Here is a 27581-nt window from a genome sequence, read left to right as displayed (position 1 = left end):
CCATTCAGGATCTTACATACTTCAATCAAGTCACCCCTTTCATTACAGTCAGTGGGGTTCCCTTTTAAGAGTGGCAGACTACCTTAAAGAGGTTGAATGAAGCTAGCTGAAGCACACACATGTTGCTGGGCTTTCAGTTGAGCAATCGGCTAGCCAGCAGCACACGCCGAGCTAGGCTACCCGCCGCAATCATGGAAATGAGGAGGCAGCATGAAGTTTGCGAGCTGCTTGCCTCCAGAACACTGGGCAGACTGGTTGTGAACCATGAACCCATGCATCCAAAAGCAGGAATTAACCAATTTTTTTATCCCTTCATGTCAGCCTTGAGCAGGATAAAGGTAAATTGTGGATGTGGCTGAAATTACAGCCAAAAATATAGGTTTTTGAAGATGTGGCAAGACAGAGCGGTCCATAGTGTAAGGGCAACATGGTTGACAGCTCTTGTATTAATAATAGATAAAGGGAGGAAGGAGAGTCAACAGTAGACTATAGTTGGAAGAGCAGGAAATGTAGACTGGAGGAAGTTGCCATGGAGGGGTTTGTAGACCAGCAGAAGGATTTTGAAATCTGATGGACAGTCTGGCCTGTGGAGGTGGGTAAAGATTCGGGTAATAAGCAAGCGAGATTTTGGTGGTAGGATATAGGCAGGGTGAATTAGAGTTTAACGTAAGGTGGAGTGCAGGAGGCCAATCAGGGAGGTACTGGAAAAGTCAAACCTAAAGGTGTTAAAGGCATCCGTGAAGATAGTAATGGTGGGGGTAAGGCATAGGTTGAAATGGTCAATTTTTCAGAATTATAGTGTGTTGATGATAAACTAGATGTGAGGTTGACCTTCAATTGGCATACAGGAAGGAAATGAGACTCGAGTTCATGATACCTCTACACAACCTATGCGCTAAGTTTCAGTTGTGGTACTTTGAGGCCCATGCAAGGACCAGGGTGTTGGTATGCTTGAACCATGACCTTTTCCTCTGGACCATTCTGATACTGAATACTCTCATGTACACCTTAAGTGATGATCAAAATATTGATGAGGTACTACATATAATTGAAGAAGGCATGTTTACAGAATTAACTGCTCAGAATGTGCAATAGCTAGAGGACAAGGGGGAGAGGCAACAACAGCTAACCCTGCGAGCAGGATCACTACTGGTGTAAAAACGAAAAACCACTGCGGATGCTGGAAATCCAAAACAAAAACAGAATTACCTGGAAAAACTCAGCAGGTCTGGCAGCATCGGTGGAGAAGAAAAGAGTCGACGTTTCGAGTCCACAAACTGGAGGAACAGCACCTCATCTTCCGACTAGGCACTTTACAGCCTTCCGGGCTGAATATTGAATTCAACAACTTTAGATCTTAAACTCCCTCCCCCCCCATCCCCACCCCATTTCTTCCCCCTCCCTTTTGTTTTTTTCAATAATTTATATAGATTTTTCTTTTCCCATCTATTTCCATTATTTTTAAATCTACAACGAATACCTTGTCAGTCTTTCCACCCCACCCCCACTAGAGCTGTACCTTGAGTGTCCTGCCATCCATTCTTAATTAGCACTTTTCTTAGATAATATCACCACCTTCAACACCTCTTTGATCCTTTTGTCTGTGACATCTTTTGATTATCTGCTCCTATTACTGCTTGCTTGTCCCTACAACCACCCCACCCTCAACTTCTCTCCCCCCGCCCCCCACCTTAAACCGGCTTATATTTCATCACTACTGGTGGCCTGGGAACAATGGCAATTAATTGATTAATAGTTTCTTCCCCTGAGCTGTTGTAGTGGGACATTAGTCTAGAGTTGGCTATAATGATGCCCACCCATTTGCTTGTCCATTGCTTTCCTGTGACTTATCAATGTGAGCACATGCTGATACTTAACATTTACAGAAAAAATCATTGCTAAAATCAAGTCTCCATTTATGGTAATATCTATTTGATGGCTACACGTGTAGTTGTATAGATCCATGTGTATGATGTCTCTGTGAGCAATTAATTGATTTGTGACTAGGGTGAAATGTGAAAAGGTGTATTTACATGTGCAACAATTCATATAACAAACAAGTATAATGATGTTTTGAAGGGTCATTCGGACTCGAAACGTTAACTGTGTTCCTCTCCGCAGATGCTGCCAGACCTGCTGAGTTTTTCCAGGTATTTTTGTTTTTGTTAAGTATCATGAAGAGATGTTTTTACTGAATTTACTGTGTGCACCCAGTGCCATTCTCTTGTGGTTCTAGTCCTTCTGTTAAAACCTGAGTGTCCTAATCTGTCTCTACATTTTTAACCCCCCGTAATCAAAGTTGAGACACTGTGCCCTGTCTGCTTGTTCAGGAGGTAATTAGAAGTGCAATGGTGTGAGCAGACAGTGGACCCCATAATGTACAGTGAGACAGGTGACACCTCAAGGACCTACTTCCTCTTGGAGATATTTCTGATTTACTTTAAGCATTTTGCTTCAGACTTATTCTTAAGATTTGAATTCATCTGAAGAAAGATGGATAACTTCTGTACTTGATAAAACAAGGGGGAAAACACTAAATTAATTACAGCATTGTTTTATGCTAAAACTTGTGATTGAGTGAGAGAATGCCACTGAAAATGCAGCTGAGATAATTGTGTTACTTACATTTTTACGTCTTTTGAAAAAAGCTCTCAATCTCATTTATGAGATATTATTAAAGTGCATTAAGATGTTGTTTATGTTTTTATAATGGAGGTTAATCAAATTGAAAAGTTCTATCTTCGTAGTTTTTATTTGTCAACTTAAATTGGAGTCAAAATGATTGTAGCTATCCTTTGCTGTCTACATTAGATATATTTCAAGATTTTGTGCATTCTGACTGATAATGTGCATTACCTATGGTAATAACATGACTAACGCACTACCAGAACATTTCACAGTATATTCTATTTTGTTGTTTTAATTAGTTAGTTTGAAAACAAGTGTCTGAAGGAAGGGCCAAGTCATTCAATTCAAATGTAGACTTTGTGTGTGTTTTGTTCAATTATTTGTCTGGCTGTTTTTTTAACTTAACTGTCCTGGTAACTGGTTTGAATCAGTTTTAAATCCTGAAAAAAGTTAAATAACTCAGATAACTTTTGTAGTTGCGAGAATAAAAAAAGGAACAAAGCAATCCACTATATATGGAAATTAACTGCAGCGTAGTTCTATACAGCTTTCTTGGCTTCTGAGTTCCAGTAGCAACATTAATACAACTTTCATTTGTGAAAGTCTTATTAACTTATTGAGCTAGAAATTGATCAACATTGGGTTCATTTAGGCAGGAAATGAGGGCTTAAATGCCCAATTTTCCAGGGCTATGCCACATATACCAAACATACCTGAAAAACATCCAACACCTTATTGCCCTCAGGCTATTTTCAGGTGCCATGCCAGCTGCCTAAAACAGGCATTGGAACCCTTGCCTATGTTAATAAGGCACCTAATACCCGTTTTAGAACAATTCATAGAAATTAGGCTGTCCTCACCGGACCAGGAATAGTAGCTGCTCTGCTCAGATCTTGATGGTGTGGATGTGACCTAGCAAGTGCCACCACCGAAAAGGTAAGAACCAGGAGGAGCAAAAGCTGCCAGTTCCACAGCATTCCTACTCGCCATGATCAGCTCCCCTCCAGCTGTCCTCCCCTCCCAACCTCCTCCTAGATTTATCTGAGACTGCTGTCTGGTAGGTGTGTCCCAAAATTCAGTTCTCCAGAGGGGCCAAGCTACTTGTGGAGGTATGACTGTTGGAATATTTGAGGCCCAAGGTTCAACCTGGCCTTGTATCTTTTGGTTAGATATATAATGCCAAAACAGTGCAAATCTGGGCCTGAAAATGCAGTCAGATAAAATTATCATCCCAGTGGTCTTGGTAAAAAAATTATTTTGCTGGTAGCTCCATAAACATAAATAAATTCTGCATGCATAGTTGTCCTGAACAAAAGACAGGGAACTCCTCATGAATCCAGTATCTTTGCCTGTCACAAATGAAGCCAACTAAAAGTTCAGCTAATGAATAATATTTTGCATGTACAAGATATTGACCTTTTATACAAAATGTAAATCAGCATTTCACTGTTAGAAATTTGCTTGTGACCTGTGTGATGAAAGGGCTTTCAAATAATAACACAAATATATCACTTGATACATTTGATCTTGTCACAGCACAGCAAGTTTAAAAAAAAGCTGTCTGTGCATGAAACTTCCCAACCCCTCTTACATATGAACATAAACGAACTAGGAGCATGAGTAGGCCACTGGGCCTTTCAAGCCTACTTTGCCATTCAATAAGTTCATTGCTGATCTGATTGTAACCTCCTGCCTACCCCCGATAACCTTTCACCCCTATACTTATCAAGAATCCATCTAGTTCTGCCTTAAAAATATTCAAAGGCCTGCTTCCACAGCCTTTTGAGGAAGAGTTCCAAAGACTCACAACCTTCTGAGAGAAAAAAATTCTCCTCATCTCTGTCTTAAATGAGCAACCCCTTATTTTTAAGTAGTGACCCCCTGGTTCTAGATTCTCCCACAAGAGGAAACATCCTCTCCACATCTCCTCAGGATCTTAAATGTTTCGATCAAGTCACTTCTTCCTATTCTAACTTCAGTGGATACAAGCCTAACCTGTCCTCATAAAACAACCCGCCGACCCGCCCATTGCTGGTATTAGCTTAGTAAACCTTCTCTGAATTGCTAATGCATTTACATGTTTCCTTAAATAAGGAGGCAAATATTGTGCACAGTACTCTAGATGTGATCTCACCAGTGCCCTGTACAACTGAAGCATAACCTCACTACTATTGTATTCAAGTCCGCTCGTAATAAACAATAAAATTCTATTAGCTTTCCTAATTACTTGCTGTACCTGCATGCTAGCCTTTTGTGATTCATGCACTAGGACACACAGATCCCTCTGAACCTCAAGGGCTCTGCATTTTCTCACTATTTAGATAATATGCTTTTTTAAATTCTTCCTGTCAAAGTGGACAATTTCACATTTACCCATATTATATTCCATTTGCCAGGTCTTTTCCCACTCACTTAACCTATCTATGTCACATTGTAACCTCCTTATGTCCTCTTCACAACTTACTTTCCCACCTATCTTTGTGTCATCAGCAATTTTAGCAACCATACCATCTGTCCCTCCATCCAAGTCATTTATATAAATTGTAAAAAGTTGGGGCCCCAGCCCTGATCGCTGTGGCACACCACTCGTTCAACCCACCAACCAGAAAAAGGCCCATTTATTGCTACCCTCTGTTTTCTGTTAGTTAGCTAATCTTATTTCCATGCTAATATGTTACCCCCCACACCATGAGCTTTTATTTCTGGCAATAACCTTTGATATGGTACATTACCAAATGCCTTCCAGAAATCTAGGTACAGTACATCCACCGGTTCCCTTTTATCCACAGCACATGTGACTCCTTCAAAGAACTCCACTAAATTGGTTAAACACGATTTCCTTTCACAAAACCATGTTGACTCTGCCTGATAGAAAAGTTTAAGGCAAAGTGCCCTGCTAGAACATCTTTAATACTAGCTTCTAATATTTTCCCTGTGACAGATGTTAGGCCAACTGGCCTGTAGTTCCCTGCTTTCTGTCTCCCTCCATTTTGACTAAAAGATTTACATTTGCTATTTCCCAATCTAATAGACCCTTCCTCAAATCTAGGAAATTTTGGAAAATTAAAACCAATGCATCAGCTATCTCACTAGCCACATATTTCAAGACCCTAGGATGAAGTCCATCAGGACCAGGGGATTTCTCAGCCTGCAATTTGCTGAATACCACTTCCCTGGTGATTGTAATTTTCCTGAGTTCCTCCCTCCCCTCTGTTTGCTGATTTACAGCTATTTCTGGGATGTTACTTGTATCCTCTATAGTGAAACCCGATGCAAAATACCTGTTCAATTCTCCTGCCATCTCCTTACTTTCCATTATTAATTCCCCAGACTCACTTTCGATGTTCACTTTGTTAACGCTTTTCTTACTTAAATATCTATGGAAATTCTTACTATCCGTCTTGATATTTCCAGCTAGCTTTCTCTCGTACCCTAATTTTTCCCTCCTTATTAATTTTTTTGCATTCTATGCTGTTCTTTATATTCTGTCCAATCTTCGGAGCTGCCACCCATCTTTTCGCAAATATTCTTTTATCTTTAAGTTTGATACTGTCTTTATCTTTTTTAGTTAACCACGGATGGAGGGTTCTCCCCTTGGAAGTTTTCTTTCTCATTGGAATATATCTATTCTGTGTATTCTGAAATATCCCTTTAAAAGTCTGCCACTGCATCTCTATGGACCTATTGCTTAACCTAATTTGCCAGTTCACTCCAGCTAGCTCTGTTTTCATGCCCTCATAATTGCCCTTAAGTTTAAAATATTAGTCTTGGATGCACTCTTCACTCCCTTGACCTGAATGTAAATTCAATCAAATTATGATTTCTGCTACCTAGGGGTGCCTTCACTATGAGGTTATCAATTAATCCAATCTCGTTGCTCAGGTCTAGTATAGCCTGCTCTCTAGTTGGCTCCAGAACATGCTGTTCCAAGAAACTATCCCGAAAACATTCTATGAACTCCTCATCTAGGCTACTTTTGCCCATCTGATTTTCCCAGTCTATCTGTAGATTAAAATCCCCCATGATCATTACTGCACCTTCTTGACAAGCTCACATTATCTCTTCTGTAATATTCTGTCCTACTGTGTGGTTACAATTGGGGGGCCTGTACACCATTCCCATAAGTGACTTTTTGCCTTTTTCATTTCTCATCTCAACCCAAATTGCTTCTACATTCTTGTTTCCTGAACTTAGGTCATCCCGCTCTAATGCACTAATGCCATCATTAATTAACAGAATCTCCCCTCCTCCTTTTCCTAGCTTCCTGTCCTTCCTAAATGTCACGTACCCTTCAACATTCAGGGCCCAACCTATGTCATCCTGCAGCCATGTCTGTGTAATGGCTATCAGATCGGTCTTATTTATTTCTATTTGCACCATCAGCTCATCTGTTTTGTTTCAAATGCCACGTGCATTTAGATACAGAGCCCTAAATTTTGTCTTTTTATTATTTTTGTATTATCTTGTCTTAACTGCTGATTTACTGTTAGATTTGTACTCTGTCCCTTCCTGTCACATTTTGTTGATCATTTCCCATATTAGTATCTTTCCCTCTTGCCTTGCCTCTAGTCTTTAGTTTACCACATCTTCCCAAATTTGATCCCTTGCCCCCACTTAGTTTAAAGCCCTCCCCACTTGCCCCCACTTAGTTTAAAGCCCTCCCCACTTGCCCCCACTTAGTTTAAAGCTCTCCCCAGTTCCCTAATTATGTGGCTCGCTAGAACATCAGTCCCAGTACGGTTCATGTGTAGACTGTCCCAACGGTACAGCCCCCGCTTTCCCAGTATTGGTGCCAGTACCCCACAAACCGGAATCCACCTCCCTCACCAGTCTTTGAGCCATGCATTTATTTCTCTAATCTTATTTCCCCTATTGCCAATTTGCATGTGGCTTGGGTAATAATCCAGAGATTATTACCTTTTGAGGTTCTGCTTCTAAATTTCGTGCCTCGCTTCTCATACTGACAATGCAGAACCTCCTTCCTTGCCCTGCCTATGTTGTTGGTAACTACATGGACCATGGCAACTGGATTCACCCCCTCCCACTTTAAGTTCCTCTCCAGCCCAGAGCAAATGTCCTGAACCCTGACACTGGGCAGGCGACATAGCCGTCTGGACTCTCGCTCTTTGCTACAAAAAACAGTGTCAATCCCCCCTCGCTATACATCCCCTACCACCACTACATTCCTTTTTGCTCCCCCCATTTGAATGGCTTCCTGTACCACAGTGCCATGGTCAGTCAGCTCATCCGCCCTGCAGCTCCCACTCCCATCCAAACAAGATGAGAGAACCTCAAACCTGTTGGACAATTGCAGAGGCTGACGCTGTCTAATGGCTTCAAGAATGTGGGTCTGCATGCACACTTGTCCACACATTTTATTATCAAAATTTGCAGACGTAAATTTTCCAATCCCTTTTCCTTAAAATAATCTATATTAACTGTAACTCTTCCAGAACTCAAAAGCCTGCATTTTATTTGCACAAAGTCCCACTCACCCATCACCCCCTGTTTCGTCAAACTTCATTGACTCTTCATCCCCTAGCGTGTCAACTACAAAATCCTCTTGTCTACAAGTTCCTCCTTCTCCTCAGTCTCTCTCTCCCACCCAACCCCTGAAACTCCTTCAGGCTAGTTTCCTTGTTCTCATCTTTCACTCTTGAAACTCTCTTCTGCTGCGCATTCCCTTTTCTGCATTATCAAAGATGACAGAACCTTCAGCCTTCCTGCTACCATAATCTGCATTGCTATTTCTAGAAACCTTCAGTTTTACTCTCTTTTTCCCCATCTTCAAAAACCTCCTTATAGATGAAGTCTTTCCAAGATGTTTTTAGTGTCTTATGCTGAGTTGTCAGCTATTTGGTTCACATCTCCAACTGTGTAGCATCTTGTATAAATGTATGGTGATCTATATTGTTCACATGAAAAAGTAAATGTACCGGTTCAGCATCTGTTTCACAGAAAAGTTTGGAGAGCTCATGGTGACATCCTGTTTTGGGCCCTTCGTTGTTTTTCCATTTTCACTTTATGACGCTCCTGTCTCTTGGGGGCTCCCAACTTGCTGCACCTTACAGGTCGGATGGCATGCTGTCTGAGCTGTCTTCACTTTTGCACTATACTATAATGTCAGGAGGCATCTTCTAAGGGATGGTTTTAACTTTCTTTCCCTTCACGCGCTGCCTTTGTGCAATGAGAAAGAAATCAGACATACAACTGAACAAAATAAATGAATGATTAAAAAAAAGGGATCCTTGGATTTTTAACTGGAGGCATATAGAGAACAATAGCAAGAATGTTATGCTAAACCTTTATAAAACACTGGCTAGGCCTCAGCTGGAATATTGAGTCAAATTCTGGGCATCACACTTTAGGAAGGATGTCAAATCTTGGAGAAGGTGCAGAGGAAATTTAGTAGAACGGTACCAGTGATGAAGGACTGTCAGTTTTTACTGAGTGTTTTAAGTTAACTTAATTCCTAATTGTTCAAGCTTAATTATCCAATTACCCATTTCCAAAATAACCCAATAAAACACTTGAGATCAGACAAGATATAACCATAAGCCAAAGATGGACTCTCGAATAGCAAATTAAAAAAAAAATATATTTTAAAGGGAAGATGTATACTTAGCAATACGTGACAGACTTCTACAGCTTCAGCTGGGTGATCAGTCCAATATAAAGTTAGTGTCCCTTAAGTTCCTTCATTGGCAGCAATTCTTTCAAATTCTGCCTCGGGATTGCATCTAGGATGTGACTAGCTAGCAAAGACATCAGTCAAATCCCTTTTAACCCCTAAATTATCATTACCTTATCTCAGACTATGTCCATGCAATTTCATAATTGGTCAATTTAATTGTTGATTTGTTTTAATTGGAGTTTGCCTACATGCGTACATTGTCTATCCAAAGAAACAATGTATCTGTCGCAGTGTCTTTTCTTATTTGACTTTTGCACAATTTTCCAGTGTGCTACAGTGAGCTGAGCTCAGCACATAATATCTGCTTTGATGCTCATCCAAGGACAGCAGCTGACAGCAGCTTTTGTGCTTTTTAGAATAGTGACTTTTAAATAAAACCAATCCTTAACTACTTAATTAATTACTAATTCTTCAATTACAGCTTAATTGAGGTTCACTACTTGAGTATCGCTGAAAAAAAGACACATCAAAGCTTTTTGTCTTGCAATCATCAGGACATTCGCAAGAATACCAAATGTAAAGGGAACAATTATACTGCATGAGAAGAGAGTGCTGAGTGATTGGCAAGTGGACTCTGATTGTAGAGGCATGGAGAATGAACCAGCTAACATGATTGACAGTTAACTGCCAAGCTTTGTTAAATTCAAACCAGGCAGGTTGACTCTGATTGGTCAAGGCATTGACCTGGGGAATGAACTAGAGAATGGTGATGCCTATTTTGTTCAGTTGTAACAGGCACAATGTGTGTACATGTTCTTTCTGTCTGCAAAGAACAGGGTTCTGTGCATTAATAAATATAGCTTCTAGCACATGTAAGTGTGCCACATTGCGACCCCAACTGATAATAAATTGGTTGTCAGCATAATTCTTAGCACACTCAGGATTGTTGAGCAAATGTTGTCCAATCGCAGAATCACATCTAATGTTAAACACTGTGTTTTGAGTTTTGCAAGCATGGGCTGGTTGGGCGCAGTCTGTACCTTGCTTGTTGCAAACAACTGAAGGGACATGCTGTTTGCTACAATTCGCTAGTCTTTGGGATGTACGGCCTACATACCTAGCATCACATCGGCACTGAAATTTATATGTCTCATTACTCAGTTGTGTGATAGGCAGAGTGTCTTTCTGGCTTGACGGCAGCATCCTGTTGGTGGCGAACACCTGCTGGTGTTGCTTCTGCACAGTAACAGCATGAAATGACTAGCTTCACCTGTTGCTCAAAATTTTCAAATACAGGGAATTCTGAGGTAGACTGGGCACTTTTCAGGACCGAAAGTGGCAGCCTTAGGTCCATTCCTGAGTTTGCACGATATACAGCGAACAATGGTCTGATCAGGGTAACCATTATCTCGCCGGATGCCTGCAATGGCACCAATTCCTAACCATTGCCGAATGCTTCTTTTCCACCTTCTTTCCTTCCCTTCACCATCATTAAGCTCAGCTTCTTTGTTATGCTCACATTCTCAACCCTTCTAAATCTGACCATTCTTCCTATCCACTCTGGGCACAGCTTTTATTCACAAAGTCTTTGTATAACTTTTGCCAGTAGCTGGTCATAAAATTCCTGGTATTCTTGTGGACACAGGTCTTTAGGAAGGGAAATGCCTTTGAACTGTAAAGAGGACAGGCACAGTTTCATAAGCTATGCTATTTGTATAATTGCTTGTATGTTCGGGTAACCACTAACCCATTGACTGGTCCTTCCTTCATTTTAGGGCACTCAGTTTGATTTTTTTCCTGTACTGTACCTGGTTTTCTGTAACTGAGCCTCCAATGTTGACTGGATTATGGACTTTTAATGTAGAGGGTTAAGTTTCCCTGACATAAGTACATGTTTGTACAGCATTTTACAGTTATCTAATGTATTTTACTTAGTTTGGGCCAGTTTAGTGATCTAAGATCTTTACTGATATAATGAATTACCGTTTTCTGCTCTGCTGGCCCAGCACATACTCTGTCACCAGTGTAAGTAAATGTAAGTGATACCATGTCTCCAAATCTCATGCAATTACATTCAATTATCAGTCTTTCACCCTCTTCAACTGTAATCATTCTGTGGCCCAATCACATTTGTCACAAAAAACAACCATATTACAGTGGTTACATTGATGACCAATGAAATTGCCAAAATTACTCTGCTCACAGTCTCTTGGAAGGAGGCATTGGTTCTGGGGTATCCATCCCTATTTGTAGCATGTTGATCCTCGAGGGTATCGGAATATACATCTGTAACAAAACAAAAGTGTTGTATTTACTCTTTCACTGTTTTCAACTGTTAGAAAATGGTATCACATCAGTCTTTACCTTTGCCTGTCTTTTCTTTCTCAATCTGTATCAAGTATAAGGCTGGACTTAACTTGCCTATTAGAGGAAATGGTCCTTTCTATTTTTGATCAAACAAATTTTCCTTCTTACTGTAGTTGAGTGTCATGACTAAATCTCTGACTTCCTATTCATGGAGTCTTTTGCATCAAAATACTTTTTAATCCCCTTCTTCAAAACTCCCAAGTTCTTTGCCACATATTCATTTAATAGGACTGTTTGTTCCAGCATTTAGAACATAACATAAAAACCAGGAGCAGGAGTAGGCAATTCAGCCCCTCAAACCTGCCCCGCCATTCATTACGATCATGGCTGATCTCATTTTGGCCTCAACTCCAATTTCCTGCCCTCTCCCCATAACCTTTCAACCCATTACTAATTAAAAATCTGTCTATCTCCTCCTTAAATTTATTCAGCGTCCCGGCATCCACTGCACTCTGAGGTAGTGAATTCCACAGATTCACGACCCTTTGAGAAAAGTAATTCCTCTTCATCTCGGATTTAAATCTACCACCTCTTAGCCTAAACCTGTGGCCTCTCGTTCTAGAATGCTCCACAAGGGGAAACATCCGCTCCACGTCTACTTTGTCTATCCCCTTTAGCATCTTACATACCTCAATTAGTTCTCCTCTCATCCTTCTAAACTCTAGCAAGTATAGACCTAAACTGCTCATTCTCTCCTCATAAGACAAGCCCCGCATCTCTGGAATCAATCTAGTGAACCTGCTCTGAACCACCTCCAGTGCAACGACATCCTTCCTCAAGTAAGGGGACTAAAACTGTGCACGGTACTCCAGGTGCGGTCTCACCAATGCCTTGTACAGTTGCAACAACACTTCACTATTTTTATACTCTATTCCTTTAGCAATAAATGCCAAAATTCCATTTGCCATACTTATTACCTGCTGTACCTGCATTCTAGCTTTCAGCAATTCATACATGAGGACACCCAGATCCTTCTGCACTGAAGCATTCTAAAGTTTCTCTCCATTTAAATAATAAGTCGCCTTTTTATTCTTCCAACCAAAATGGATAACCTCATACTTTTCCATGTTAAACTCCATCTGCCAAATTTTGCCCCATTCACCTAACCTGTCCAATTTCATTTGTAAATTTCTTATTTCTTCATTGCAACTTACTTTCCCACCTATTTTGGGGTCATCTGCAAATTTAGCTATAGTACCTTCTATCCCTGAATCCAAGTCATTAATATAGATTGTAAATAGTTGGGGCCCAAGGACCGAACCCTGTGGCACCCCACTAGTTACAGCTTGCCATCCAGAAAAAGACCCATTTATCCCGACTCTCAGCTTTCTGTTGGTTAGCCAATCCTCTAGCCAAGCTAATACATTATCCCTAACTCCATGTGATCTTATCTTGTGTATTAATCTTTTGTGCAGAACCTTATCAAAGGCCTGATATACTACATCTACAGGATCCCCATTATCCACTTTGCTTGTCACATCTTCAAAGAACTGCAGCAAATTAGTCAAACACGATTTACTCTTCATAAAACCATGCTGACTCTGATGGATTGCATTTTGACTTTCCAAATGCCCCATTACTACTTCCTTAATAATGGATTCCAACAATTTCCCAATGACAGACGTTAATTAACTGTTCTATAGTTTCCTACTTTCTACCTCCCCCCCTTTTTGAATATTAGCATTTTTCCAATCCTCTGGAACCTTACCAAAATCCAGGGAATTTTGGAATATTATTACCAATGCATCCACTATCTCCGCTGCCACTTCCTTTAAGACCCTGGGATGTAGGCAATCAATCAGGTCCTGGGGACTTGTAACCCTTTAATCCCAATAGTTTGCTTCATACTTTCTCTAGCAATGGTGATTGTTCTAAGTTCCTTCTTCTCTATACCCTCTGCTCCACCTGTTACTATTGGGGTGGTACTAGTGTCCTCCACCGTGAAAACTGAGGCAAAAATATTGATTAAGCGCCTCTACCATTTCTGCGATCCCCACTATTAACTCCCTAGTCTCATCCTCCAAGGGACCAACATTCACTTTAGCTACTCTCTGTCCTTTTATGTACTTGTAAAAGCTTTTGCCATCAGTTTTTACATTTTGCGCTAGTTTTCTTTCATAATTTACCTTTGCTCTTTTTATTATTTTTTTTTAGTAACCCTTTGTTGATCTTTAAAAGTGTCCCAATCTTCCAGCCTGCCACTGACCTTTGCAATTTGGTATGCCTTAGTTTTTGCCTTTATGTTATCTTTAACTTCCTTGCTTAGCCATGGATGCTTTCCCACCCTCTTACCATCTTTCTTCCTGTTTGGAATATATTTTACTTGGGAGGAACTGAATATCTCCTTAAATATCTGCCACTGTTCATCAACTGTCCTATTTTGTATTCTTCCTGCCCAGTCCACTAGGGCCAAATATGCCCTCATGCCTATGTAGTTACCTTTGTTTAACTCCAGAACACTAGTGTGGTACTCAAGTTTCTCGCTCTCAAATTGAACTTGAAATTCAAGCATGCTATGATCACTCTTCCCTAGAAGATCCTTTACTCAGAGATCATTAATTAATCCCATCTCATTACACAAAACCAAATCCAGAATAGCCTGCTCTCTGTTCTAGCTATTTGGAAGTGCATGGTTTCTGTCTCACAGAACTTGTTGCTATCAATGTTAAAAGGCGTGTGTTCTCAATGAGTATCCCTGTCATTGCCTAATAAGGAGAAATTCCTGTGGTTCTGTGAGGAGTTGATCTTGTAGCCGTGAGGCACCGTGGTAACATGTTAGCCCATTGAGTGGCATGTTCTGTGCGTAACTTTTTCAACATTGTTTTTAAAGTTCTGTTCCCTCTTTCCACTACTCCAGAAGACTGCAGGCGGTTACTAATGTGAAATGTATGTGTAATCCTCAATTTTTTTTGCACTGGGTAAGAAGTTCTCCTGTAGAATGTGATCCCTGGTCATTTTCTACTTGAAATGGTCGTCCCCACCTACAGATCACCTCACTCAATGAAAGCTTTGCAGCCATGAGTGCGGTATTAGTTCTAAAGGGAAAACCCATTTGGTAAATTGATCTATCGCAACCAGTGCATATTCATAATTATTTTGAGTTTTTGGCAACGGCCCAATGAAATCAATTATTGAAATGAGTCAATGGTCCTGGGCATGGTGCACTTTTCAAAAGGACTGTGTTGGAACAAGTAGGAGGATTCTGCTGAAGACATAGCAGGCAACTTGATACGTATAAGTTGACTGCATCTCGTATACCTGGCCACCATGCTGAATCAGCACATTTCTGATATGTGACTTCAGCTGAATAGTGGCCACCGAGCTGGATATGAGTGGAATAGATATAGCAATTCTTGTTCCACCTTAGGAAGAACACAAAGAGTAGGAGCTTTGTCTCTTTTGTGCATTAGTAGCTGATCTGCATTTAACACTTGGAATAGGATAATATCTGTACCCCAAGGGATTGATTGGAGGTGTAGCTTATCCTTTGTGCCATATGATAACAACAGCATGAGGTTCATACTCTAGCTGTAGGGTGGTTGAATTTATCAAATCATGTACTGTGATTGCTGCCACTTCATTCATCTGGGGTTTCCTTATATAATTCTCCTGATACTGCAGCTTCTGCATTAGATTCACAATGGAGCTGTCCTGGTTTATGGGCAGCTACCTTACCAATATAACACGATCGGTTGTGGTTGTTAAGGGCTGTCCATGTCTTTCTCCATCAAGTATCGTGAATTTACCTTCACTAGTGCAGTAAGAGTTTTTGCGTTATAAGGGAAGAGCTAAAATGGCGTAGACGCTATCTGACCAAGCATTTATGCTTGGTTAGAAGTTTCTTTTTTAAAATTCATTTATGGGATGAGAGCGACGCTGGCTAGGCCAGTATTTATTGCCCATCCCTAATTGTTCAAGGTCATTTAAGATGGTTGGTCTGGAGTCACATGTAGGCCAGACCAAGTAAGGACGGACATTAGTGATCCAGATGGGTTTTTATGACAATCGACAACTGTTTCATGGTTAGACTTTTAATTCCAGATTTTTTATTTAATTCAAATTCCAACTTCTGACATGGTGGGGTTTGAATCTGGGTCTCTGGATTACAAGTCGTGACAATACCACTAAACCACTGCCTCCCCTTTGATGGCTGTTAAAAGGGCAACGATTCCTGCATATTGGGAAGAGTGTCTGACATATCGTCCTTTAATTACTCTTCCTGGTAATATTACAGCATAGCCTGTGTGTAGTGATCCTTGAATATGATAACAAGAGCCATCCACATACACAAGTGGAGCGTCCTTAATGGGTTCCTTCTTGACTGATGTGATTCAAAGTCAATTAAAAGTAGTGGACGTTTAGGAGGATTTCCCTCATAAGCCAGTAAATGAAATAGTTCTGTTGTCTTTTTTTGCTGTAATGTCAATGTATCTGTACAGTCCACTTACTTGACCATTGTGATAAAATTAAAGAATCTCCAGGCTTCATCAATAAATTCAGTGGTGTGTGTAAAATGATACGCTGTAAACCTGTGATGTACGTAAAACGTTGTACCGCCCAAAACGTAGCTAGTAGATGACGTTCACATGCTGAAAAGGCGGTATCTGTCCCTTGGAGGATGCAATCGGTTGCAACCACCTGGCGAAGTACAGCAGTTAGACTTTGTTCTGTAGAAGCAACCATTAGGTGAAAAAGTAAAACAGGATCAGGTACAATCAGATAACAACTTGCATGACGTTTTAAAGTTTGTTATAGCTTCAGTGTGGCACTTTTCCTAACCAGGCTGAATATTGTCACCTGGGACTTTTAAAAGTTGGTGCAGTGGCTTTGCCATTTCTGCAAAATTTGGATTAAAGTTTCCCTGATAACTGAATCAGACTCAAAAACAATCAAAGAACAGTTTCAGTTCTAGGAAGAGGCAGTCTCTGAAAAACTTCTATTTTGTGAGGATCAGGATTTGTTCTCGGCGGGGTAATTACAACTCCCAGATAAGTCACTTGTTCTTTGGACAGTCGAGCCTTTCGCGGATTAACTTTTAAAACTGCTTGTGTGTCAGGATCGTTAGTAGTTTGTTTAACGAGAACAGTTGTTTGTTTACAGTCTCAGTTGCTAAAAGGATGTTGCCTACGTACTGCAACAAGCACTCAGTTCTAGAAAAGCCTTTCAAAACTGCTGCCACCCATTTATGAAATATATGTGAAATCCACTGTGAAAAATGGCAGCAAAGGTTCCCCTTCCCTTACATTAAAAATATCCAAAGACGAGTAGCCGGGAGGTTACGTAGAACCAGGGCTCTTATATTTTATTAACAATAACAAGACTGACAATTTTGTTTTGCGGACACGGGTATAAAATGTATTATTTTGGGGGGTGGAAGCGAGATCCAGAGTCAAACAGGCCTTAAACGAACGGGACAAAATTCCCGAATAACTGACACCACCTTCAGACAAACAAATCCAAGTGTAAATCTGATCTTCAAACGTAAAAGCCAATTTGTACTGATCTTCCTTCCTGATGGGAATACTCCAAAATCCATTAAAAAATATCCATGGTGGAAAAATACTTAGAACCAACTGGAATTTTCGACAGAAGGAATTGGTGCTCCATGCACAACAGGAGGAAAGGCTGAAACAAAAACAGAAAATGCTGGAAAAACTTAGCAGGCCTAACAGTATCTGTGGAAAGACAGTTCGTGTTTCGAGCCAGTCATACAGACTCGAAATGTTAACTCTGTCTTTCTCTCCACAGATGCTGTTAGACCTGCTGAGTTTTTCCAGCATTTTCTGCTTTTGTTTCAGATTTCCAGCATCTGCAGTATTTTGCATAGGAGGAAAGGCTGGTATTTCAGAACTTGATTTCCAACCACCACCAGGTTTCTTTATAGGTCGAGTAGATGAACTTGCTGTGAACGTCCCTTACCTTACAGCACCCCGTTTAACAAGTGACTGAATCGTTTAACGAAGGAATGAGGAGGTCCGTTGGTGGACTCCACCCCTTCATTCACCCCCCCCCCCCCCCAGTCATGTTTGTTATTGGCAAAGACAGCAAGATGTTTCTGAATTGACTGTTCTACCTGAGCATTTTCATGTTCAGGGGGATTGTACAAACAAGCCTTTTTAATTACAAAAACAAATGAACATCCAAAACTACCACCGTTTTCTTATTCTCAGCATCTAACCACTGGCAATTATTGTTGTGGTCGATGATCCTGCCATACTGGGTCTAACATACCAGTTTCTACTATTCCCATTCTCAATGACAAATATATATACAGTGGTGAGTTAACTGTGCAGGAGAAACTTTCTAACTGGACTTCGGAAGCCTCTCCTTCAAACGCGACGTTTTCTGAACCATTGTTACCTTTCAATGGAGCACACAACCATTGCCGGCCGTTGCAGAGTGTGAGGTAAGAATGATTATGACTGCTGAACATATGTCAATTAACATGTTCTGCTTTTGGCCGCCATCGAAAACACAGGAATGGCTGGCCTGTTATCACAGTCATGTCAGAATCCCACTGCTGATCATTTGGAGGGGGCCTGACCCCTCAAGCGGGGCTGGTCTGTCAGCAAACTGCCCTTTTTGGGATAACGTCACATCGGACATCCCTCTACTGAGCATTTGTTTAAACTCACCTTCCATTTTAGAAAACATCAAATTAGCAACATTTTGCTGGGGTGAATTTTGAGAGTTTTGTTAATTATGCTGATTTTGTTGGTAGTGTTTGTTAATCTGAGGTGATTTTCGAGTTCTTGCGGGAGGTGGGAGAGACTGGTATAAGGATGGTTTATTCCTACAATCACGCACACAAGGGCCTATTTTACCACAATAGAAACAAGACATACCAGGTCCTCTCAGAGCGTGGATGTTGTTGTTGTCCCGATCCTTGCTCATTCTCCTGCTGGCGGCCTGCTTCTGGCTGCATCTTAATAGGATCTTTAATGGATGTCTATGCTTCAATCTGGCGTTAAGGATTGGTTAAAATTTGGGGGCCATTTGGTTCAGAAATTCCCAATGCCTTTGGGTGTAGCTGCTTGATAAATGCACCCTGGAAGATACATTGACTTTTCCCTGCCGCTGGTGTTCCAGGGGTTACATGTTGGGAGCACTCGTACAAATCATGCAGCCTATTACCGGAGGTACGGAGTGATCAGGTCTGGTGGTTCTTTACATTTAGATTTATGTTTGCAATTCCGGCAATGCATAAAAAGTAAAACCACTACTTAGTAAATCTGCATGTTGTGGAGTTCGGGGTCTGCGTTTTCTTTTAAGAAGGCGTTATACATCGCTATCCTCCAACTCTGCCCAGCTGAAGTTTGCCCACTGTCTGTTTACTTCAAGAGGTTCATCAGCATCTTGAATTGTCCCCAACACTCTCTCTCTCTCTCAGGCTTTAATTTCAGTATGAGAGAGAGAGGAACAGATCTTTCCTCCACGTTTACTGATTGGTCTTGTGGGTCCTGGACAGTTGTCCGTGCTGCTACCGAAACAGAAGCTGGGGCTGGTGTGTTTTCACGCGAAATTGCGGAAAGGAATGCGTTCCGCCTTTTTAACCTCCCTTATAGCTCATGTATCTTCGTTGAGCAATGGGAATGGTCCCCCCCTAGACCGTTATTCATTGCTATATTCTCTGGAGGGCACATCTGATGTCCTGCAGATCAGACTCAAGCGATTAATTTTCTTTATGGTTTTTAAGCAAACTTCTGTTTAAACTCCTGTGCCTCAGCAGTAACGGACTTACGTTGATACTCGGGTGGCTTTACTAATGCAACATGGACGCTGTACAATCAGCATCTCCATGTAGATCACGGACCCGGAGTTATAAGTTAGTCCATTCTTTTAAGCAGAGTTCTTTTTCTAACACAAAAACAGAATTACCTGGAAAAACTCAGCAGGTCTGGCAGCATCGGCGGAGAAGAAAAGGGTTGACGTTTCGAGCCCTCATGACCCTTCAACAGAACTCAATTGAAGGGTCATGAGGACTCGAAACATCAACTCTTTTCTTCTCCGCCGATGCTGCCAGACCTGCTGAGTTTTTCCAGGTAATTCTGTTTTTGTTTTGGATTTCCAGCATCCGCAGTAGTTTTTTTGTTTTTATCTCTTTTTCTAACAGCTGTTTTAACTCTTGGATCTCTTGATTCTTGTTCCATAGAATTTTGTCATCCCTACTCGCACAAGAGTTAAATGCTCTATTCAAGAGGGTCTTCCTGCCTTTTACTGGCTGCCATATTTTACCACCGACTTCATCTTCAATAAAAGCAGTAACATGGAACTGGAGTTCACTTTCTTGAATCATTCACATTCGCGTTTTAGCTTCTTCGCTGGACATGCGAGCCAGATTTTCTTTGAACCGCGATGAGATAGACTTGTTACCTTTATGCTATTTTCTGTCGCAAAGTGTTAATTCCATAGAACACAAGCAACTTTTCTAACAACTTACTGATCAAATGTCTTGTCTTTTGGTCTTGTCTTTTGGTCTTGTCCTGTCGCCAGAATTTGTCAGCTCATTAGAGTATTTTAATTTAATTCATGATTGTTCAAGCTTAATTGTCCCATTACCCGATTCCAAAAATAACCCAATAAAACATTTTAATTCGGTGAAGGCAAAGACGGACCCTCGAATAGCGGCAAAGAAGAAAAATATTATCTTCAAAGGAAAAAGTATACTTATCAGTACAAAGCAAACTTTCACAGCTTCTGCCAGGCGATCAGACCTATATAAAGTTGCAATGTTCCTTCGCTAACAGCAATTCTTGCAAATTCTGCTTCAGTAGCATCCAGCGCACAACTAGCTCGCAAAGATGTCGCTCGAAGCCCTTTTAGCCCCCAAATTTTCATTGCCTTATCTCGGACCATGTTTGTGTAATTTCATAATTGCTCAGTTTAATTGCTGAATTGTTTTAACTGGAGTTTTACTACCTGTGTACATTGTCCATCCGAAGGAACAATGTATCTTTCGCAGTGCCGTTTCTTATTTGACTTTGCATAGTTTTCCATTGCCCAGCCCCAACTCTTGAGATGGTCAAGGCTAGAGCAAGCTGAACTTCGCACATAACATCTGATTTGATGCTCATCCAAGGCTAGAATCTTACAGCAGTACTTGTTGGAATTTACAGAGTTTTGAATATAACCTAGCCTTAGCAACTACTTGATTCTAATTCTTCAATTACAACTTAATTGAGGTACACTACTTGGTCAATCATCTGTTTCTGGCTGATTGCTAATTATATAGTAATTCTTAATTAATACACATAAGTGATTATAAGGGGCTGAATGCAAAACTTATACTTATATGGCAGAGGAGACACCATGATCATGAAGGTGGTTCTCCCAGGACGAGGCTAGCCCATTGTACTTCGGGTGTGCTGGCGCCTACGATGTCCCCAAATGCGGATACTTGAATGCAAAATTTGTGGTAGTGGGGGACTGTGTTCACGCTCTCCCCTGAATTACAAATCAAACAGTAGATTTTGTATCTTTCATCTTTTCTTCTACTTCAGTTCAGCAATGTTTTCGGAAAGAAATATGAGAATGCAAAACAGCTTCTTTGGTCAAGTGTTAGTATAAAATGTCGTCTTAACTTTGTTAGCTTACAACAATGAATATAATATGAAAATAGTCTAAAAACGGTCAATTTACACTAAAATCTACTACCCAGGCCTACCTTATTCTTAGGATTATTCTCCTTGGAGCAGAGGATGTTAAGGGGAGATTTAATAGAGGTAAATAATTTAATAAATGATTAAGCATTTTAGTAGTGTAAATAAGGATTAACTGTTTTCATTAGCAGCACAATAGGTAACCAGGGGCCACAGTTTTAAACTAATTGGCAAACAAAATAGAGGGGAAATGAAAATTGTTTTGTGAGTGGAATGCAGTACCTGAATAGCTGGTGGAATCAGATTCAGTAGTAAATTTGAAAAGTGATGATTCTATTATCCTAAATGCATCAAATATAATTTGTCAGCAAGTGACCAGGACTAGAACCTAACTGCACTTCAGATCTTAGTGAAGTGTCTTTTAGAATTTATTGGTGGCTTTAATTTTTTTTTTGCAGTAATTATGATCTTCGGAAGGAAATGAATTAATGTTTGTGTGTGTATGCAGATGCACGTGCATGTGAGAGAGAAGAGTAGGGAGATGAGTGAATGGAAGATTGAAATGGGAAGGAGAAAGGTTAGGAAAGAAACACCCTTATCTTTGGAGAGGCATGTGATGGGAATGTTGGGAAACGTATTTGTAATCGGTATTGCAAAGACCTCTGTGACCCATGCAAGCACTTTATAACATAATAGATAAGTTGTGTCTGTGTGTATATGTACATATGTTAGCACATACATTATACTTTTTGTATTGATTTCTCAGATGTGTTTGGGCCGTCAGTGGTCCATATGATTAGGTAGAGTTGGCCTAGCAAGTGATAGACAGATTTGTATTTGAACTCCTGTAGACATGGCCACGGCTCCAGGTGTCACTGTTGTGTGATGTTTAGGTCTTTACCCTTGACCTCCCATACAGACATTTGAAACAGCACAGAAGTACAGCTGCAGCAGCTTCTTTCTTCTTGGCATTTAAAGGGGTTGCCTTAAGGTGCCAGATAAAAGGTTACTGCACAAGAGCTCATGGTGTTGGTGATATATTAGCATGGATAGAGGATTGCCTATCTAACAGGAAACAGAGTCAGGATAAATGGGTCATTTACAGGTTGGAAAACTGTCACTAGTGGAGTGTTGCAGGGATCGGTGCTGGGACCTCAGCTGTTTCTGATCTATATTAATGATTTGGTGAAGGGACTCACTATTGTAGCCAGATTTGAAGCTAATAAGATAGGTAAGAAAGCAAGTTGTGAGGAGGATACAAAGAGTGTGCAAAGGGATAGAGGTAGGTTAAGTGAGTGGACAAAAACATTGGCAGAGGGAGTATGATGTCGGAAAATGTGAGTTCGTCCAGTTTGGCAGGCAGAATATTATTTAAATGGAGAGACGACAGAATGCTGTAGCACAGAGAAATCTGGGTGTTCTTGTACATGAATCAAAAAAACAGTATGCAGGTACAGCAAGTAATTAGAAAGACAATTTATGGCAAGGGGAATGGAGTATATAAGTAGGGAAGTCTTGCTACAACTGTTACAGGCCATCGGCGAGACCGCACCTAGAGTACTGTGCATAGTTTTGGTCCCCTTACTTAAGGAATTATAAACTTACATTGGAAACAGTTCAGAGAAGGTCCATTGGACTGGTTCATTGGATGAAGGGGTTGAAAGGTTGAGCTAGTTGGGCCAATACTTATTGGAGTTTAGAAGAATGAGAGGTGACCTTATTGAAACATAAAATTCTGAGGGGGCTTGACAGGGTAGATGCTGAGAGCATTTCCAATCATGGGGGAATTTAGAACTTGGGGCATAATTTAAAGGTAAGGGGTCTCCCATTTAAAATGGATATGAGGAAGAATTTCTTCCCTGAGGGCTGTTAGTCTTTGGAATTCTCTTCAACAGAGCAGTGGAAGCTAATTCATTGAATATATTCAAGGCTGAGTTGGACAGATTTTTGATTGACAAAGGAGTCAAAGTTATGGGGACTTTGAGACCACATTAAGACCGCAATCAGGTCAGTCATGATCTTTTTGAATGGTAGAACAAGCTCGATGGGCTGAATGGCCTACTCCACCTAGTTCTTATGACCTTAGGTACTTGCAACTTTTGTGATGATGCCTTAGTTAAAGTCATGTATACTACTAACAGAGCAGTCCTATCAATCTGAAACTGGAGACTGGATTTTGGACATCCTTTTCAAGTCCAGTTTAGTTTTCGACAGTACTGAGTTCAAAAGCAAAAATTGCAGCCTGCCATTTGGGTTATGATATGTTAGGATGTGTACCTGCTCACTTTTTGCAAAGACAGACTGAATGTCAATTTAATTCAAGACAATGGTGTAATACATGCTGTCGCTGTAGCATATTGCTAAGTTCTGGAAAGCCTGAACTAGTAACTAACCTGTTGTGTTATCCGTCAGTGGAGATGGAAGCTCAGTGTAGACCATGTGTATTTTCCAAAATGTCATTTGAGGCTCTTTTATCAACATATGAGAAACAGGTCAAATGGGGAAAGATAGCTTCCTGACACGTTTTCCTGTCAATATGAGCTAGAATATTTGAGCTTTGTGTGGCATTTGTCACCTGAGTAACCTAAGGGAAGTAATCCTGATAGCTCAGCTAATTTATTCAGTGAGTATCTGTAGCATACAGATTCAGAAAGTCTGAGGTTCAATCCTCATTCTCTGCTGAGATAACTGATCTGAGCTAGGACAATGGTAACTGGCTTTAAGGAAAGTGACTCATTTCTGATCGTAACTCCAGTTGGAAGATACAATTATTTGCTGGGGATAGAATGGAAATTGGCAATGGCAATGATGCTCTCCACAGTTGAATATGGCCTTGTGCAGATCAGGCCACATGCGATGAAGGAGCAGGTGGTGAGGCATTGGAATATAACTAGCACCTGTGGGGAAAATACTTCAGTAAGGAGTCCAATACTTGCAGACAAAGAGAGGCTAGTGAAGAAAATTGATGCCTAAAAAATGACAACTTTCTAGATAGATGTGTTTTGATATGAACCTACTGTCCGTACATATATTTCCTTATCCTTCCTGCATCAAAATAAAATGTCAAATTTCTATTACTTGTTTAGTGTTTTACCATACAAGCTTGTATTGGTTTTTAATGAAAAAAGGTAGCCTGCTGTCGAGAAGAAAATTAGGCTGAGTGTTATTGATAGCTGTGTCACTGATGTCCTGGCGAATTCTACAGGATAATGGATCTATCTAGCTGTTTCCTCCTTCACTCTCGCTATCTTGTAAGCTAAGACAGATTTACAGGCATTGTGATGAAGCTGTCATGCTTATGGATTTTGAAACTAATGAAGACTTTTTTTTCTGTTTTGCAGCGAAGCTTCCTGGGCTCTGCTACATTTGCTGTCGGTGATCTACTAAAGTCGGAGGAGCAAACATTGACTATTAACTTAAGGTATGTGTGCAGAATTAAAAAAAAACTAATTTGGGTCTCTCTTGTAATATCGATAACACAAAAAAAAATGCACAAGTTAGGCAGATATTTAATTGGCAGTTTCTGAACCCTTATTGGTGCTGTGGCTTGTATTCAGCATATTTAAAGACCTGTGTGACAAATGAAGAAAAAGTGAGCGGCTATGTTAATTATCTGTGATGGCTGTTATGGGTTACAGGTGAAATGAATTCATGCGCTCTCATTTTATCTGTCAGTGAACATGGATCCAGTAGCTCAGAACTCCCTTTCACATTCCACATTAATTAGCATATCCTATGAGGCCACATGAGTATGCATTATGGGAATTGGGGGTGTCACACAAGTGTTTATAACAAGCTCTCCCTCTGCATTTGCTGTTGAAATGTACTCTTAAGAACAATGCAGATGAAGCCCTACAGCTTGATTGACTCCTCTACACTATGTCTGATCTGGGAACATTTGGTGCTGTCACTTGATGTGTAGGGAATGACTTATTTTTCCCAGTATATTTATCCCTGTGGTCAGTGTACATACAAAAAGGCTCTTTTAATAAAACTTCATTTCATGGATGCTGATGTCTAAATTTCTTCTTAGTTTAAATATATCTCCACTTTGAATAAAAATGCACATTTTTTCACAAATCTATGAGGTGATGAGGTGATTACATCAAAACAGGATTGTAACAGATACAATAAAACCAGAAAATGTTGGGAACATTCCAAAAGTTAACATTTACGATTGATGCCCTTTCACATGAAAGGTCATTGACTTGAAACATTCCCTCTCCACAGATGCTGCCTGACCTGCGGAGTGTTTCTAGTTTTTTGTTTTTGTTTTGTTGTGACCTCAATAGAGACCAGTAATTTTTAAAAGAAAATTCAAACCCCCAGTTTTAACTGAAAGAATTAATGGCACAAAATTCCACGTTTTGAACAAAAAGTTTTACTTTACAAGAGTCAAACAAAGCAAGTACTACTAACTAATTATAACTAACTGTCACCAACTCTCAATCCTTTCCCTTTGTTCTGGAAAACTATATGAATAAATTAAATCCCTTATTGAGATAGTTGTAGACTCCCAATCTCCATCACAACGTCCAGAAAGGGGTCACCCGTTGTTTAGTATTTTCCCAGTTCCAACTCTGACCTTATAAATTAAACATAGGCCACCCTTTGAGGTGCAATTACTATAGGTCTGTTTACTAGCTTCTCAAACAAGGGCCAGGATTTCCCGGTCAGCGAGTGGGGTGTGGGGTCCACTCGCCAATGCGTAAAATGACGCGGGATGACGTCAGGCAGCACTCCCAATGTCACCCCACCTCATTTCAATTTTCAGGAAGGCGGGGACTCAGCAGAATCAGCTGTGCGCCCGCTGACCTGTCAATGGCCAATTGAGGCCATTGACAGAGTCATTAAAGTAATTAATGGACCTGCAAGTCCAACCTTAAGGTTAGTGGGCAGGCCAGGAGACCTGGCGGGCATTAGAAAAAGCATGAAACCTCATCCACGGGCGGGATGAGGTTTCATGTAGGTTTTTAAAAATGTAACTAAAGTGTATTTAAAAGTGATGGACATGTCCCAACTCATGTGACAGTGTCACACAAGGGGACATGTCAGGGGAAATTTTTTTTTTCTATATTTCAGATTTTATACTGCAGAGCGGATCTCCCTGAGGCAGCACTTAGCCTCAGGGAGATGAGTATGCTCTGTCGTGCGCATGCCCGAAAGAGCGCACTCTCGGCTCAGGGAATACCCCTCCTGGCCCGCACAGGGAACGCATAGCGCTTCCTTGCGGACGTCATGCTGGGCGGGCATTAATTGGCCCGCCCACGTAAAATGGTGGCGCACTCCCAATTGGGGGCGCTGATTGGAGGCGCGCCTCTGCGCGCCCGCTCTTACACATCCCCCAAGGTATTTTCAGTTATCCTGCATTTAAAAAATTCAATTCCTAAAATAAAAGTTATACTCCTAAAACATATGAACCAAGAATATTCATAACAGTTTAATACTTGCAGCATCTATTATATTTTGTCATTGATGACATAATGACAGGTATATGACTTTTCCTGTTTCTTCTACTTCCCCAAGCAAAAACCTCATTCCATGAAGCTAATATCCCATTTGTGTGTGGCCTAATTGCATTGTTTATAGCTGAAGAGGTCTAGACTCTTAGGTGTGAATGTTACCGGCGGGCAGATTACCCGCGCTCAGTCGAACAATTGGTTGGCACCTCACCGACTTTAAATCCAGCTGCCCTGCAATGATAATACGCTGGGGGTGGCCTTATTTACCTGAGAGTGGGACTTATTGCCCCTCAGGGACAGGGAGTCCTGCCCTTGAGAGCTGCCAGTCAAACTGATTGGCTGGCAGCTCTGCAGTCCCAGCAGCACCAGGAGACAGTAGTGCTCACTGATGGGACTACAATCAGTCCCAGGAAAGAAGATGTCTTCCGGACTTGAAGGTAAGTTGGGGCATTTTGGTTGGGCAAAGGTTTGAGATGCTGGGGTGGGTGGAGTGCTGAGGGGATTGTGGGAGTGGGTGGGGGTGAGGGTGTCAGGGTTTTAGAGGCTGGGGGGAGAGATACAAAAGAGGGATCCTCCAAAGGAGGTAGCCCCTCTTCCTTCCTGACAGCAGCCTGTGCTGTCAAAGCCTTCTCCAGCTGTATGAAAAATTGTGGCAAAAGTGGATTGAGGCCCTTAAGTGGCAACTTGAGGGCCTCACTAGGCCTAAGGGCAGGCAGCATTACCAGCCCCTGTAATATAGGGGACTGGGAAGGGATGGGCAGGAAGGCGGCTGGCTGGCCACCTGCTTAATTTTATCTGCCTCCCCCCCCCCCCCGATTTCAAATATGCTGGTGGGGGGAATGAGGGAGGAGGTGGTGTAAAATTCACCCTGATAATTCATTATGGCACAAA

The 27581-nt window shown here is 41.0% G+C and overlaps 1 protein-coding gene and 1 non-coding gene across 9 annotated transcripts in view; both read left to right on the top strand.

Moving 5' to 3' along the window:
* The window catches only part of inpp4b (inositol polyphosphate-4-phosphatase type II B), a 915802-nt gene that overhangs the window by 537856 nt on the left and 350365 nt on the right, over positions 1–27581 (top strand). For 6 of the 8 annotated variants that reach the window (XM_078539235.1, XM_078539226.1, XM_078539244.1 and 3 more), the window contains one exon: positions 24570–24649. In XM_078539235.1, coding sequence (XP_078395361.1) covers positions 24570–24649 — 80 coding nt within the window. Of the gene's footprint in view, positions 1–16319; positions 16339–16581; positions 16601–24569; positions 24650–27581 lie in introns of those variants that run through there. The other 2 variants (XM_078539272.1, XM_078539282.1) reach the window with 2 other exon arrangements.
* LOC144688977 (U1 spliceosomal RNA) lies at positions 20914–21076 on the top strand. Its single transcript, XR_013578526.1, has one exon. It is a non-coding gene; the product is annotated as a U1 spliceosomal RNA (small nuclear RNA).

This window comes from Cetorhinus maximus, chromosome 1, assembly GCF_964194155.1.
Source record: "Cetorhinus maximus chromosome 1, sCetMax3.hap1.1, whole genome shotgun sequence".
In the NCBI taxonomy this organism is placed as follows: domain Eukaryota; kingdom Metazoa; phylum Chordata; class Chondrichthyes; order Lamniformes; family Cetorhinidae; genus Cetorhinus; species Cetorhinus maximus.
Note: the sequence above shows the minus strand (reverse complement) of the source record. Positions and strands in the feature narration are given on the sequence as shown.